General features: G+C 30.6%; 2 protein-coding genes across 2 annotated transcripts; both read left to right on the forward strand.

The window, feature by feature from the left end:
* The first annotated feature begins 1,564 nt into the window (after positions 1-1,564).
* LOC123228043 (mRNA-decapping enzyme subunit 2-like) lies at positions 1,565-8,159 on the forward strand. Its single transcript, XM_044653241.1, has 8 exons — positions 1,565-1,890; positions 3,387-3,538; positions 4,514-4,641; positions 5,294-5,389; positions 6,375-6,527; positions 6,747-6,850; positions 6,936-7,003; positions 7,758-8,159. The coding sequence occupies exons 1-8, from the start codon at positions 1,808-1,810 to the stop codon at positions 7,940-7,942; spliced, it is 969 nt and encodes a 322-aa protein (XP_044509176.1). The 5' UTR covers positions 1,565-1,807; the 3' UTR covers positions 7,943-8,159.
* A 148-nt stretch (positions 8,160-8,307) lies between these two features.
* Positions 8,308-10,059, forward strand: LOC123228044. The gene is made up of 3 exons (XM_044653242.1): positions 8,308-8,453; positions 8,819-8,979; positions 9,599-10,059. Exons 1-3 carry the CDS (start codon positions 8,395-8,397, stop codon positions 9,784-9,786), a joined length of 408 nt encoding a protein of 135 aa, XP_044509177.1. The 5' UTR covers positions 8,308-8,394; the 3' UTR covers positions 9,787-10,059.
* Positions 10,060-15,323: the final 5,264 nt, after the last annotated feature.

The following is a 15,323-nucleotide window of genomic DNA, read 5'->3' on the forward strand; positions in this document are numbered from 1 at the left end:
CGCGTTGACACTTAATATTTTCGAACTGCCAACTAACTTCAATTAATTTACTTTTTTTTCAGTTCCGCTACTCTCCTAAAACGGCGTCGTCCTCTCTTTTGAAAGAATCGAAAGATAACAATTTCGGTCTGATTTTAAAAATCCGATCCTCTTTGACAATTAAGGTAAAGAAATTTTTCAATAAAAATATAAAAAAAGATAAAAAAAATTTTGTAATCGTGGATGGCCAGTGATAGAGATATATGTATCTTTTTTTCTATCTTATCTGATTCTCATTCTTGTTAATTTTTTTATTAATATATTTATTTAAAATATTAACTTATTTTTATAATTTTAAATTATTTTTATTTTTTAAATTTATTTAAATTTTTATTAAATATATAAAATTGATTAATATATTATATTTGTTATATTTGAAATAATATTTTAATTTTAATTTTATTATTTAATATATTTATATTAAATTTAAAGAATATTGAGGGAAGATTTTTAATTGTTCGTCCTGTAGTTGAGGTACTGGTCAGGTTAGTTAATCGCAGAGCCGGGGACAGCTGGGGGAATCAATGGAAAGGGATTAAATTATTTTATTTTATTTTTTTCAAATTGAAATTTAATTATATTGTTACAAATTTTTCCTTCACAGGAGAACATTAATTTATTAGGTGATGGGATTACAAGAAAGTTTTGAAAGTAACATTTTACGTTTATAATTGTATAGAGAGAGAGATGAGATTACAAGAAAGTTTTGAAGGTAACATTTTACATTTATAATTGTAAAATCTATTTTTTATTGAATCGGGAGGAAATTTTCAACAAAAATGAAAACGAAAATAGATTTAAAAAATGGATAAAATATTAGGATAAGATAAATATATTCTAAATTTGTCAATTTTTTTTACATATTTTTAAAATTTTTATATATTAAATTATTCTTAAAAGTTTTTATTATTATAAATATAATTTTATATTTAATAAATATTTTATTATTTTTTAATAAAGATGAGAAGAGAGAAATGTACGATAAAGAATTTTTCTTACTAGATAAAAAAGGAAAAGAAATAAAATTTTTTCCATAATGAATGAAGATTTCTCTTTATTCTCATATCAGAAATTAGATGGGGACGTAGAAAAATTTTATTTACAAGAGTAGACACCCTAATTACCGTATTTGACTTTTGTTCTTATTGACTATCTCTACTCAAATACTCTATTTGAGTTCGTTTAAAGGCTTTATTTGCTCGAACATATTAAATTTTGGTATTAAAAATACTTATAAGATTTTTATTTTTTTTATGCATAAATTAAAGAGTTATTTCTCAACGATTTCATGTTGTAAAATGACATAAGGCCCAAATTTGTCGCATATTAATATTATGGAAAATAAAAATGAATAAACCCTAAATTTGGAAATACAGGTTGGACTCCATATTTCAGTATTTGAACTTTTTTTTTTCAAATAATTAAATTAAAATATGTTGGCAAGTCTCGTTTACAATAAAATTAAATTTACCACAAGAGAGTCAATATTTTTATAAAATTTCAAGATCGATAATCGGGTTCAACAATAATCCTGTCAGATATAAAACACCAAAGTGAAAGAAGGAAAAAAAGAAGTCCGAGAGAGAGCCTCTAGAAGTTAAAAAAGTGATTGCGTTGCCGCCTCTCTTCTCACTGCAGATCCCAGTGCCAGAGAGAAGCGCCTTCGCTGTCCCTTTCAACTCTCCAGAATTTTCGAAAAACGTAGAAATCAAAAACACAAAAGTACTTAGGGTTTTATTTTCGGTTGTAGGCCTTTCTTCTTATAGCGATGTCAGGTATCCATCGATCCTCAAGCGCGCCGCATAAACACGGCGGCCTTCCTCCTCAAGAACTTCTCGATGATCTCTGCAGGTATTTTGTTGTTCTTCTTTCACGCTTCGATTCTTTTGCTCATCTCTTTATCAAGTGTTTTGTTGCTCAGAACTTCGTTTCGTATATGCTTAATGTTGCTTTGTTTCTTTTGTCTGCTTTAGAATGTATAGAATAGCTTCTTTTTAATCGATCCATTAGTTAATATCCTGTAGATAACGATATATCTTATGATAAGCGATTAAAGCTAAGTTGCCATGTTAAGTTTTGGATATCCAGCATGGAACTTACTTGTCAAAACTTGGCTAATGACAACGGGGTGAATTAGTGATAGTTAATTATACATTAAGCTTAGCACTTTGGAATCTGTTACTTGATTTGAGTAGTTTCTATTTAGGAAGCACAGAAACAGAAACACGCCAAGCATCTCCAAAACGTTTTGGTTTCTAAAATGGTCTGAAACTGGTGTGAAACGTTCCGGACGTGTTTCAGAAATTATTAAAAAATTGGAAACACATTTCAAATGCAATTTCGTGTTTGAGCTTAAATGAAGAACAATGATTGCTGTATTCAGGCTCCTGGGATTAAACCTTCAAAATGTGGTGAATCTCAGACTCTAAATGTTTGGAATTATTCCGATACCATGACAACACCATTAACCCTGTCATTGAAGGCTTCAATTGTGGCCTTTTCACTGGATTGGCTGATGAAACAGTTAAATTATGGAGATGAGAGCTTCAAAGGAAATGTACTAAGCATTTTCTGGTCCAGGTTTTGTTAAAACAAGAGAATGCGGTGACAGACCTGCCAGTCAATCAGGAATCAACCAAAAGTAATTTCATACCTGTAAGACAAAAGAATGCAGTGACACGTGTTAAATGATAGTTTTTGGCAATGTTGCTGTCATCAAGAATTTTCCCATCTTCATTATTTCAAAAATCTTGTTGACTTAAAAATCTTCTGCTTATTCTAACTAGCTTGCACGCTTGTAAACTAAGGGGAACAAAAATGATAATGGTTAAAAACTCTGTACAGTACACACTTTTAACAAAAAGAAAAAGGTTATTTTAACTTTTTAATGAAAATTTGATATTTATAAAAAAGAAGAACCCTATATTTTTCATATTTATATGTTTCCCCATGTTTCTATTTCCTATATATTTAGGGGATATGCTTCAACATATCCGTTTTTGTCTTTCCACGTTTTCGCATTTCTGTATATGTGCTACTTACGTTTCTATAGTTGTTGGATACTAAAATGGAAACATGAGAACATTTAAAATACAAGAACAAGTTGGCAATTTGTTAGATTTGCTATGTCAGTGAATTTTTTGAAACTCTTTTTATTAGTAAGTTATGATGATCATTGTATAGTCTTTATTTTATAAGCATTAGAATTGTGTATCGGTTTTGTTGTTGCAATGCACCTATATAATTGCATATATAGTGGCTTATCTTTTCCCTTGTTCCTTTTTTCTTTTCATATCCATTATTTTTTATTCATGTCTATTCCCTTTGGTCAAATGATTTTGCTACAGTCGATTTGTGTTGAATGTGCCTAAAGAAGATCAACAATCATTTGAGAGGATTCTGTTTCTTGTGGAGTACGCACATTGGTTCTACGAGGATAATTCAGTGGAAAATAATCCATCACTGAAGTCATTAAATTTGAAGGAGTTCACTTCATTACGTATCCTTTACCATCTGTTTTCGTTTTAACTTTATTTTTAGTAAGTTGATGTTCATTTCTCACATTAATGCCATATCCTTTCTGGGATTATCGTCAACCAACTTTCAACTTTGTATTAGCTCATAATAAGCTAGAGAAAAAACAAGTTGTTTAGGCATTGAATATCATCACATAATGCACCTCTGTGACCTGTATATTCAAATGTTCTTGATTGCTTTTCTGATGCTTTTCTCTTGTTTTTCTTTTTTGTATCTGTTGCACAAGTTTGGAAGTTTAGGGCCAGACTATGTGGTGCATATTTAAGGTTTGACAAGAGTACAATCTAAATACTTGTCAGGTGTTACTAGACATAGTTTTTAAGTGGCCTTGAAGTGACTATTTCGGAAGGAGAGCACACCAAGAAACATAGATTATAGAGTTGAGCAAGAGGGTGTATTTTAATTTCTGTTTCATGGAATATTTTTTTTCTTTTACAAATAAAATCAAAAGGAACTTCCCACAGATGATAGACTGTTTGATTTTAACGTGGATAAAGACAAAATATATCATGGTCAGAAAATTTCATGTCTGAAAATGAATACATTTGAAAATAGCACAAGATAAGGACAAGATAAAGCTACTTAAGACAATTTTGCTGTATGTAATTTTTTAAATTGGAAGAGGAAAATGTTATTTTGGCTAATTAAGGAATGATTTCATTGCACGTGAATTCAGGGTGCCACAAAAAAGATTTGTGCAGCCTGATTCAGATAGTGTAATAAGTTTCTGGAGTTGAGCCCTCATTTTTTATTGCTGATTGACCATTTTCTGATTTTCTTCATGTGCTTGTTTCTATTGTAATATATTTCTTGAGGTGAGGTCTCATCTTTTTTGCTGATTGACCATTTTCTGATATTCTTCAAGTGCTTGTTTCTTTTTTTCTCCAGGTTGTCATATCTTTATTCACTTACCCTTTGTTTCCTTAATATATCTCAGTTTTTAACAGTTGTGATGTACTTAGACCTTATGTTGCTCACTTAGACGACATATTCAAGGATTTCACTTCTTACAAGGTTCGAGTTCCGGTAACTGGGGCAATCATTTTGGATGAAACGTATGAACGGGTGAGGCATCTTGAATAAGATTGTGGCATCTTGAATAAGATTGTTTTTCTAATTTTTTGAATTGTATACTTTATGTTGTTACTGTACTGTGGTTATGCACAAGATGTTTGATTTTGAATATCAATAATGTTCACCTGCCTACGTGTGTGATGTTTTATCAGAAGTCACCAAGTCAGGAAGCATGACATTATTGACATCAATGACAAAAAATTTGCTTTATTGATATCTGATAGTTTAATATTAATCAATTAAGACAAGGGACATTTGCATTGGTTATATTTAATTACATCAATGTCAGAAAAAGTTTTGCATTGTTTTTTCTTGACACCTCTTCTTCTACAGTATTTTCTAACCAAGAATTGGATTCTTAGTGGATTACAGACTTTCTTCTTAACCCGTTTTAGAACCTGTCTCATTGTTTTCTTCTATTGTAGCTTTTGAATAGGAATTGACTCATCAGTGAAACAGTACCTCACCTGTTGCTTCTTTCTGCAATTATTTTTTATTCGTTGTATCCTATAATGATGGACTTTCTAATGATTTAGGATTTTAAAATTTCAATTGTGTTATACTTGGCTATATAATACTTTGAAATTAAAACTGAAGTTTTGTTTGTAATTTTACCTGATATATTATCTGCTGCATTTCACAGTGCATATTAGTGAAGGGATGGAAAGGGTCAAGTTGGAGTTTTCCAAGAGGGAAAAAAAACAAAGATGAGGAAGATCACACATGTGCCATCCGAGAAGTAAGCTGGTCTCTTGTGGCAGTCTTTGATTGTGCTCTCTTGTGTGATATAATTATTCTAGCATCCATATTGAAATTTAAAAACCAGTTCTGTATACCTGAGCAATAGACGCTTCAGTAACAAAAGTTTTAAGGTTTAGATTTATTTTGAATATGTACACAATGGAAACTGATTTCTTTTTTCAATTTAGCGATTGATGTCTCTTTCTGTAGATAATAGACCTAGTATTTATGTTGAGAGGTGAGTCTTATTTAATACTATGGATTGGCACGTTTGTAATAGTGCAAATTAGGGTTGCAAATGAGCTGGTTTGGCGTGATTATTGTTGAGTTGAGCTTCAGTTTGTGAGCTTGAACTCAACTTGAGTATAATATTAATAAACCTCTAAAAGTTTAAAATCTTTCACTTACACCTCTATATCTTACTCCTTGACTTCGAATATGAGGGTAATCAATAAATATATAAGTTATGAGATTTAACTGTAATTTCTTGACCTGAGCTTGAGCCCAACACTACTCTACTTGGCTTGATTGCAGCCCTAGTGCAAATTCCAATCATAGTATTGTAGAGAAAATTTTCTGAAATCACCTTGTTGATTACTAGGCTGTCTCTTTTTTAATTTGAAGTAAATATTCTCAAAAGATTTAAAGAAAATTTTTGTGTATGTCCATTATGAGCTCAAAATGTGGTCCCATGGCCTAGCCACTGATAATATAATATTCTCTTAATATTTGCTTGTTGAGAGATATAATCCTAATGCAAGAAATTAATAATGGATATAGAAATTAACTGATCGATTGCTTTTTTTCTAACTTGGGTAAACAGACTTGATTCTGTTGGTTTCTGTTCCAAGCTCTTTTTTAAGAGCACGCATACTTGTTGTGTTATGACTTTTTGAAGGGGATGTGAACCGTTATTGGTTTAATCTGTAGTTGCTCTTGCCGTACTTTGGATTTTTTTTAACCTACTTACTGTAACAATGCAGGTCCTGGAGGAAACAGGTTTCGATGTTTCAATGCTTCTTAACAAAGATGACTACATTGAACTGATATTTGGACAGCAGAGGGTGCGGCTCTACATAATTGCCGGTGTCAGAGATAATACTGCCTTTGCCCCTCAAACAAAAAAGGAGATTAGTGTATGCTATATTTTTTATCAAATAATTTATATTTGAAAGATTCAGTCTTTATAGATTTTTTTTTTGGTTGAGCGGCTTCCTTGAAGACTTGGGAAAAATATATAAAATACAGATTTTCTCATTAATATAAGACTGTTTTAGTTCTTTTTAACCATGTAATCCGTTTTCTTTTCTGATCTTTATGTCTTTCTTAACAAGTATCCTTTCTGTTACTTGCAGGAAATTGCATGGCATCGGCTTGATGATCTTCAGCCTGCTAGTGAAGATGTGATATCCCATGGGGTCACTGGTCTAAAGCTTTACATGGTGGCTCCTTTTTTGGCGTGGGTATCCTGGTATTCAACTTTGTTTTTTTCATACAGGTTTCTGCAATTGGCTGTTTAATAGGTTTATGATATCCTTGTGCAGATCTTTGAAAAAATGGATTTCAGCACATAAGCCCCCTATTTCTCCAAACCCTGATATGCCTCTCAAAGGTTTCCCTTTCTCCTTTTCCTGTGAAATTTTGATTTTTGTAGGATATTAATATTAGGTTTTATGTCATGGATTTGAAAGAGGGTGAAAACTGTATAATAATATAACATGTTATAAATGCATCTTGTACTCTTGAGTGTAGAAACCATATAATGGTATAACAAGTTATAAATGAATCTCATATTCCTCAGGTACATACATTAGCTGATTCTTAAAGTCTAATAAAATTTAAACAGATTTTTGTCCAACTTTGTTACTAAAATTATGTTAGACGGTCAACAGTCATTGTTGTAATTTGGCTACAACTTCAAATTACGGATCATCACATCTGTTCTAGAGTTGGAATTTGTGTATTTGATGATGAATTATTGGGGAAGGGTGGAAATTTTCTGCCTGTTAAAAGCTACTCCAAACTTCGCTTTCCACCCTGTTTTTGGGTTCTGATTACTCATCTCTTCTCCTGTCTTGGAAACCAAATATAGAAGGTTAAAATTTGGACAGGAGGTTTACCTTGTTTTTATCGTAGAGGAGATCAAATACTGAAGATTAAAATTTGGAAAGCTAATATGAATTTTGGTTTCATGGTTGATGCTTGTTTCAATTTCAGTATGAACTTCTAATTAGGCTGATAAATCTGGTACGCAATTTTATGTTCAGAAGAATTTAGAATTGCATTTAATTATTTCATAGAAAATTGGGTGGCTTGCTAATTTTTTTACAATGTTATTAAATGTGTCATTTTTCCATTTTGTGAAGGGATCTGTGTGTGGAAAGCGAAGAGCAGTTCTATAGGAAGTAACACAATGATTCTGGAGAATCAATCAACTAAACCTGCAACTGATTCTCATCCTCCTGACACAGGCCCAGGCACAAGCTTCAGGAACTTCAGATTCAATACTGCTGCTATCTTGCAAGCAATGGAAGCTGGTTTTTCAAATTAAAGGTCAAACATTTTTTTTTGTAAATCTTGAACATTCACATAGCTGCTTGGGTTTCAACCATTCCATCTGTATTATCAGAGAGCATTAAGCACATACTCCATGGAAAATTAGTTGTTGTACCAGCGTTACATTGTCTGTTAGATTATCAGATTTGGTTGCTGTGCATATTCTGTACAGAATCACTTTCAAGGAAATGGTGCTTTGTTATTTTTCATCATTTTGTTAGTTAAAACCGAAGAATGTAGTCTGTTTTCACACAACCTTAAACTGATCCTTCTTGATTGTGATGGCACATTTTGAATTAGAACTTTGAAAAAGCTGAAAATGGAGAGCAGTATTTAGGTCAACACAGAGGTTAGTAGTATATCTTGGCGTCTATTACTTTTGTTGTGCCTATTCTATATTGCAGTTTAATGGGAAGCAAAACCTTCCTCCAATGACTAAACCTTAGTATGACTGGGGTAACACTAGGAGCCTGTAGAAATATCCATCATCGCTGTCTGAGACCCAGGTATAATTGCCAGTTAAGAGCTATCATCATATTCATGCTTATCTTTGTGTTGCTTTTGTTAGTAATTTGAATACAATTTTGGTCTCTCATGACATGCAACTGAAAACTCAGCTTGATCATACAAATTATTATTAGTTGATGAAAATGCATGAATTCATTCCCCACTATAATGTTAGCTTTAATTTTTGAGTAGTGGTATGTATACAAGCAATGACATGTCACTATGTGATTAGATAGTTTTAAATTAGAGATAAAATAATATTCAATCACATAGTGATATATCATTGTTTGTACACAACAAAGTTGTGTACGTTGTTTGTACATATAGTTTTATTGTTAATTTTTATCATTTTATACTGGAAAAGTATTGTAGGTGTGGGTGTGGTCAAAAGACTCCAGGTGAGTAACCTTCAAAGGCTTGCCTTGAATTTGGAAAACCCTAACTTATGTCATGGGTCAATTGTTTTATCTTCAAGCAAAATCAAAGCTGCCCATAATGATATCTCAAAGCTACTTTATATCAAAGGTAATCATAGAACTTCTATGGTAGGAGATCTTGATCCAGTGACACCATTTTTTCTGCCTTCTTTCATCATTCAAATCCCATTACATAATAGACTTTATAATTTCAGTTGCATGCGAGAAAAGCATCTATGAATTGAGTGCTTATGCACCTTCTTCTTTAACCACACAATGTCTAATGTCTCCTTTGCCTCCAAAATTCCCTTTTTTCTTTTCATGTTCTACATTGACAATAATGTAGCAGAATTGACTTAATTGTACTTTGGTATATTTTTTATTCACCTTTTTAAAGCATAAAAAATATATGATCAAGATTTTATGATATACCTAATTATCAAATTTTCATGTATTTGGTATATTCATGCTCGTAAAAGTTGAAATTTGCTGCATTTTATATATGAATAAAATTATGCTTACAGACAATTCTTTATGGGCATTTGCGTGGTTGATGTTCATTATTTTCCGCTTTTCAAAGACCGAAAATTTGACGAAGATTCCAGTTTCAAAGCCAAACTTAAGAAGCAAGTGTAGGAGATCTCTAAATTTGAAAAAAAAAGGGGCAATCCAAAAGTAAATGAAAGAACAAAATTTTCCTACTTATGGATTTGTATTTGTGAGTTCAGTCTCGTGGTGTATCCGAAGAAGGATGTACCAAGTTGTCTATATTCTGCACAAAAAGTTGAAAGCTCCCTCAGCATCAGCATGGAACGTAAAGATAAATGAAAGGGATCAAGAATTTGCAGACAATAGCTCTTCAAATTTACCAGTGGTCCTATCGAAAAGAAAGAAATGCTATTTTCATTATTTCTGATGAATTACTTTTCGTGGGATGGGATGCACATGTATTCGACCAAATATGGAGCCCAGAAGGGCGTGTGAGAACCTTGAAGAAATAATTGTTGCCTTGGAAGAATTAACCAGAGTGTTCTTAGGGCCTTGTGTAGTGGGAGTCGGGGTCCCTGTGAATGTGAAATGTAATGAGTTTGAAAATGCCTTTGCAGCTAGCTTTGTTTCTGCTGCTCTCAATTTAGGTCTCTTGTGTCTCTCACTTATTCTGAATCATGAATTTTCTGTTTTCGCTTCACCCATGCTGGTTCTTTGAATGTCTTGGACTAGAAAATTTATTTAAAAGAAAAAAGAAAGGAAGAAGCCATTGATGAAGATGATATTAGTTGGTATATAGGACAGCGTTATTCTACACTTATTTACGAGCTTCTTCTTTTTTTATTCCTTCAATGAAAAAAAAGTCACATTAATCTTGCCTTGCTCCAATAAGACATTAGTTTCTATATATGACATTATTTTCGAAGAGTTAACAAGAAGAGTTGTTTTATTTTGGGTTGTATTTAAGTGAATATTATTGAGAACAAAATCCTCAAATCACAATCAAACAATATTGTGTATCTATTTTGAATACATATTTATATGTGTCATTACATAATTAAATTATTTTTAATTTAAAATCATTCAGTCATATAATGATATATATAAGTGTATATTATAAGTTTATTGACTACAATATTCCCTCTAATATTATGAGACTGAATAATTATTTTCATACAAAATTAAGTGAAATTATAGATTTCTACCCTTTAAATTTAGTAATATTAATTTCTTATCTATCAATTAAAATAAATGAAATAATATTTATTTTATTTTATTTAAATATTATAATATAAAATATATAAGTATCATTTTTAAAAAAGCAAATAGACATTTTCTTATCTTAATTTTAAAATTTCCGTATTAATTCCATAATCTTAAACTATTTTATTATGACATGCCTTTAATTTATTGCTTCTTGAAAATTTTAGCTTTTTCCCCGTATCAACTAGGTCCAATTAGTCAAAAATGGAGGCACACGCAACCCAGCCGACTCCTCAAATCACGCGTGGCAACATGACAGCCACAATCCAAAAATGTAGATGACCCCACGTGGCTTGCTTTGATTAGCTGGCTGTCTCGAAGTTTGGTCGGTTCCCCAATATGGGCTTCTAAAGTTAATTTAATTATTAAAATAATAACCCAAAAATTAAAAGATCAACCATTAATATTTAAAAATTTTACATGTTTAATTTATTATATACTTAAATCTAATTGATTAATTGGGTAAAAAAATAATTGGGATTAAGGTTCAATAATTGTTGTAATTAAAAATTATGATCATGAGCATCATCCATGTTCTATCCATTCCAACAGATTATGAATTAATTAATTATGGAATTAAAATTCCCTCGATAGTGGAATCAATAAAATAAAATTGTAAGAGGCAGGCAGTGGGTAGTGATGGCCAAATGCCTCCCTTATGCTTTAATAATAATAATAATAATAATAATATTCCCATGCAAATGGAAAATATTCTTTTCTTCTTTTTTTTTTTTTATATATATTTGGATAAGAATTTGGTGGACTTATTGTTATATATGTAGGGCACTAATTATTCTTTCTTATAATTTTTCTGTCTAATACTTGTACACCATACACCTATCCTCAAAGTCAATGTATTATGATCAGGGTAAATTTTAATTTACAGTAACTGAACTTATAATTATTGTATCAGATAATTCAAAGTTTTACTTTATTATAACATCTTACTGTTTGATTTAAAATTAATCAGTTCAAATTTTTTATATAACAAAAAGATTATAATAGTTGAACTCTAACTTTTTACGATGAATTTTTTCGTTTAATCACTTAAACTAATTCTTAGAGTTTATATGATTTCTCTTTCTTATCTTAATTATTTCAAATTATAGCCTTTTGTATTTTTTTTTTAAACTCAGTTTTGTTAGGATTTTATAATTATTATATCAAATAAAATAAAAATAAAAATTTAAAATATTGTATGAGAGAATATAAACCACTACTTTCATACAGAGAGAATGCCTTTTTTATCTCTCAATTTAGGCAATTAAATTTTGAATGAAAGTTCAAAATGGGGCTACACTTGATTTGGTGGCTGCGGGTGAAAGTCACCCAATAAAACAAGAATAATTAATGGTATGTATAGGGCTGGATTCGAGCTTTTTAAAGTTCGGCTCGAGCTCGACTCGACGAATTTGGCTCGGCTCGAGTTCGGCTCGTTTTCAGCTCGGCTCGGTAACGGCTCGGCTCGGCTCGTTTTTTATATCAAAAGAATCCAGCCCTAGGTATGTAGCAAATGCTTTGTCAATTCTCCCACTGTAAATTTTCAAAAGAAAAATAAAATCAACCAACTTTCTCTCTTTCTCCAAGAATCCAATTCAAACACAACCCGAAAGTTGTAGGTTGGATTCCCCCAGAAAACTTTATAGTGAATAATTAAAATGAGTAATCAGTGCTAAAGTCGGTTAATAAGACAAAATTATGTTAGTGATTAAAACAATAACTTTAGGCCAAACGGCTATTTCCCACCCAAGGTTTGTTGTAAATTCAACTTTTTTACTTATTAATTATAAAAAATTTAACTACTTACTCTTCGGATAAATTTTATTATTACTATCGAGGGTTAAATTATTATTTAATAAAAATATTTTAAAAAAAAATTGATCATATTTTTATCTCTAAATTTAAAAACTAATAAAGTTTTCCAACAAAAATTTGAAAAATTTACATTCCCTCTTAGAGTTTTTGAAGCAACCATCGATGATCAAAGATAATGGTGATGATGACGCTCTCCCTCCCTCTCAACTTTTCTCTCAATGGTTGTCCATTTTTTACCATCATCGATCTTCTGCTCCTATCACCAGTTAGCTCATGAAGAGATCGAACTTTGGGTCCCTTCGTCACAAGATAAAAAGACCCAAATCTCGATCTCTTAGTACACTGGTTAGTGAGGGAAGAGAATAGCCGATGATGGTCTGAAATGGACAACCACTAAAAGAGAAACTAAGAGGGAGGGAGAATGCCTTCACCAATTGCTACAAAAATCTTAGGAGAAATATAAGTTTTTCAAACTTTAGATAAGAAAATGTGAGATAAATTGTTAATTTTTAAACCTAACAAGAAAAATGTGCTGAAAAAAATATGATAGTAATAATGAAATTTAACAAAATTTTAGGTATTTAAATTTTTTATAGTTAATGGGTGAAAATAGTTTGCACCAAAGCTTGGGTGGGAAATATGATTTGGCCAAAACCTTATAATTAAAAAGTTAACAGCCCATCAAAGTTGGATTACTCGGGCAAATCAAAAGAATCCAATTGAATGGAATGGAATGGGTTCCCTCTGAAATAGCTCCTCAAATTTTAGTTATTTTAGCTGGTTCATAAGTCCAACCGTTGGCCCCCTAGTTTGATTGATTAACATTAAAGTATAGAATAGAAACCTTCAGTAGTCTCAAGAGGATTTTGATTTGAGATTCTCACGCCACATTTAAGGCTCTTGAATTACGGATTTGAAATTTTATTTATTCGGTGAGATGAATTTGATCTCAAAAAAATTATTCTATTTAGATTTGGTTAAGAAGATATTTTTTTTTATTTTAATTTTCAAGAATATCAAACTCGTATTTTTTTAATTAAATTAATTATACAGAATATATAAAATTTTGAGTATAATAACTAACCATATAATTATTAAACTAAGTCAAGAATTTAATTTTATAACTTCATTAAAAAAATTTTAAATTCATATTTTTTATATATAAAATTTTATTTAAACCAAACTTTGTAAAGGTTGATTAGACAAAAGACTTTTTTTTTTTCAGATAAAGAACTTATTTAAACTAAATTATCATATTAAAATTGAATTAATTATATTAAATAAAATAAATTTGCGGTCTAATAGTGAACCCGGGTCTGGATCTAACCCTACAACAGCAACCCCTACCCCGGGTGGAGATAGATTGATCCCAAAAAAGAAAAAACAGACGGCGGGGTTGGTTCCTGGTTTCTGAGCTAGCTAATCGGGGTTCATTAATGTGGTAGTACGGCCTCGTGGGTCTGAGTTCTCAGGGACTGAACCATCTGTTTGTGTTTCTGGTTTTTTGACCGCTGGGTTCGACCGTTGTCTAATTCTTCACGTGTTTGTCACGGCCACGGGGACTCGCATTTTTCTTAATTATTTGTCGATAAGTAATTAATTATGTAGGGACAATCTCTTGACTCTTGAGATAGAGAGAGAGAGTAAAAAAGAGAGCCGTTAGGACAAGTCAGATGGCTTCAACGATCTTTGAAGTACAACTTGCACGAAAAAATTTATGAAGGGGTTTTAATTATTTTAATTTCTCGTATTATTTATACATTAACATTTTCATTATATAATTTTAAAAATAATTTAATATACATAATTATACTTGCCTCCTCACATCAAATATAATAAAAATTATATTAAAATCTCAAATATAAAATTTTAAATTTTAAATTTTTTAATTTCAATAACTAATTTTTAAAATGTAATTTTTTCAAGATTTATATTTAATTGCAAGATGAAATCCAGAACGAAGTGAGAAAATAAAAGAGGGATGAAAGCATTGAAAAAAAAAAAAAAAACATATTGGGATTTTGCCAGACAGGAGTGCGCAGGCGGTGCTCAGTGTAGTTAAAGTCAAGCAGGGTCGGTGAAAGCAAACCAACCATAAATTTTGAATCATATTATTATGTATTTTAGTTTTAGGTTTTTATTTTAATATTATATATATATATATATTTTAAATATATATATTTTATATATAATTTAAATATGTAAAAGATAGATTATATATATATATGAGAATTAGTAATATAAATTAATTATCCACTATCATGAGAATTATTGATAGTGTACACAAGAAAATTACTAAAATAGTTTGATATCCTAAGTGAAAACCCGTATTTATTTTTATGTTATTGGCTACTTCGAGAAATAATTTTCCAATAGAGCGTGAATAATATTTATAATAGAGATTGTCTTGAGAAATATTTGATTTTAGAAGAAAAAAAAGTCTAAAGAAGGTGGTTCGATTTTCCTAAGAGCCTCATTGCGTATAAGAAAGATATTTAATATGTTTGATTATATTATCCTCATTCGTCTGTGTAATTCTTTATATTTATAAGACGAAAAGGAAGAATGATATTTTTAATAGTTATAATTCAAATTAAAATTTGAAAATTAATTGCTTATTTCATCATAGGGATATAAGATAACAATCGTATCCTAATTTAGTATGAAGTTATTTATTTTTTATGTTGACATGAGAAGGTCATTTCCTCTAGACGAGACTTGTCTATCTTCATATTGAGTTGTTGGTTGTTGTTTCTATAGTTAGTCATTGCCTTAACGTCGCATTATGAGTTTGGTCAATGAAGAGATGCTTCGATTGATGAAATTAATATTTTGTATGTTTTGTGTCATGTGTTAGTTAAGTCATTTTTTGTTATTCTAAATTTT

The sequence above is a fragment of the Mangifera indica genome, chromosome 10, assembly GCF_011075055.1.
Source record: "Mangifera indica cultivar Alphonso chromosome 10, CATAS_Mindica_2.1, whole genome shotgun sequence".
NCBI lineage: Eukaryota > Viridiplantae > Streptophyta > Magnoliopsida > Sapindales > Anacardiaceae > Mangifera > Mangifera indica.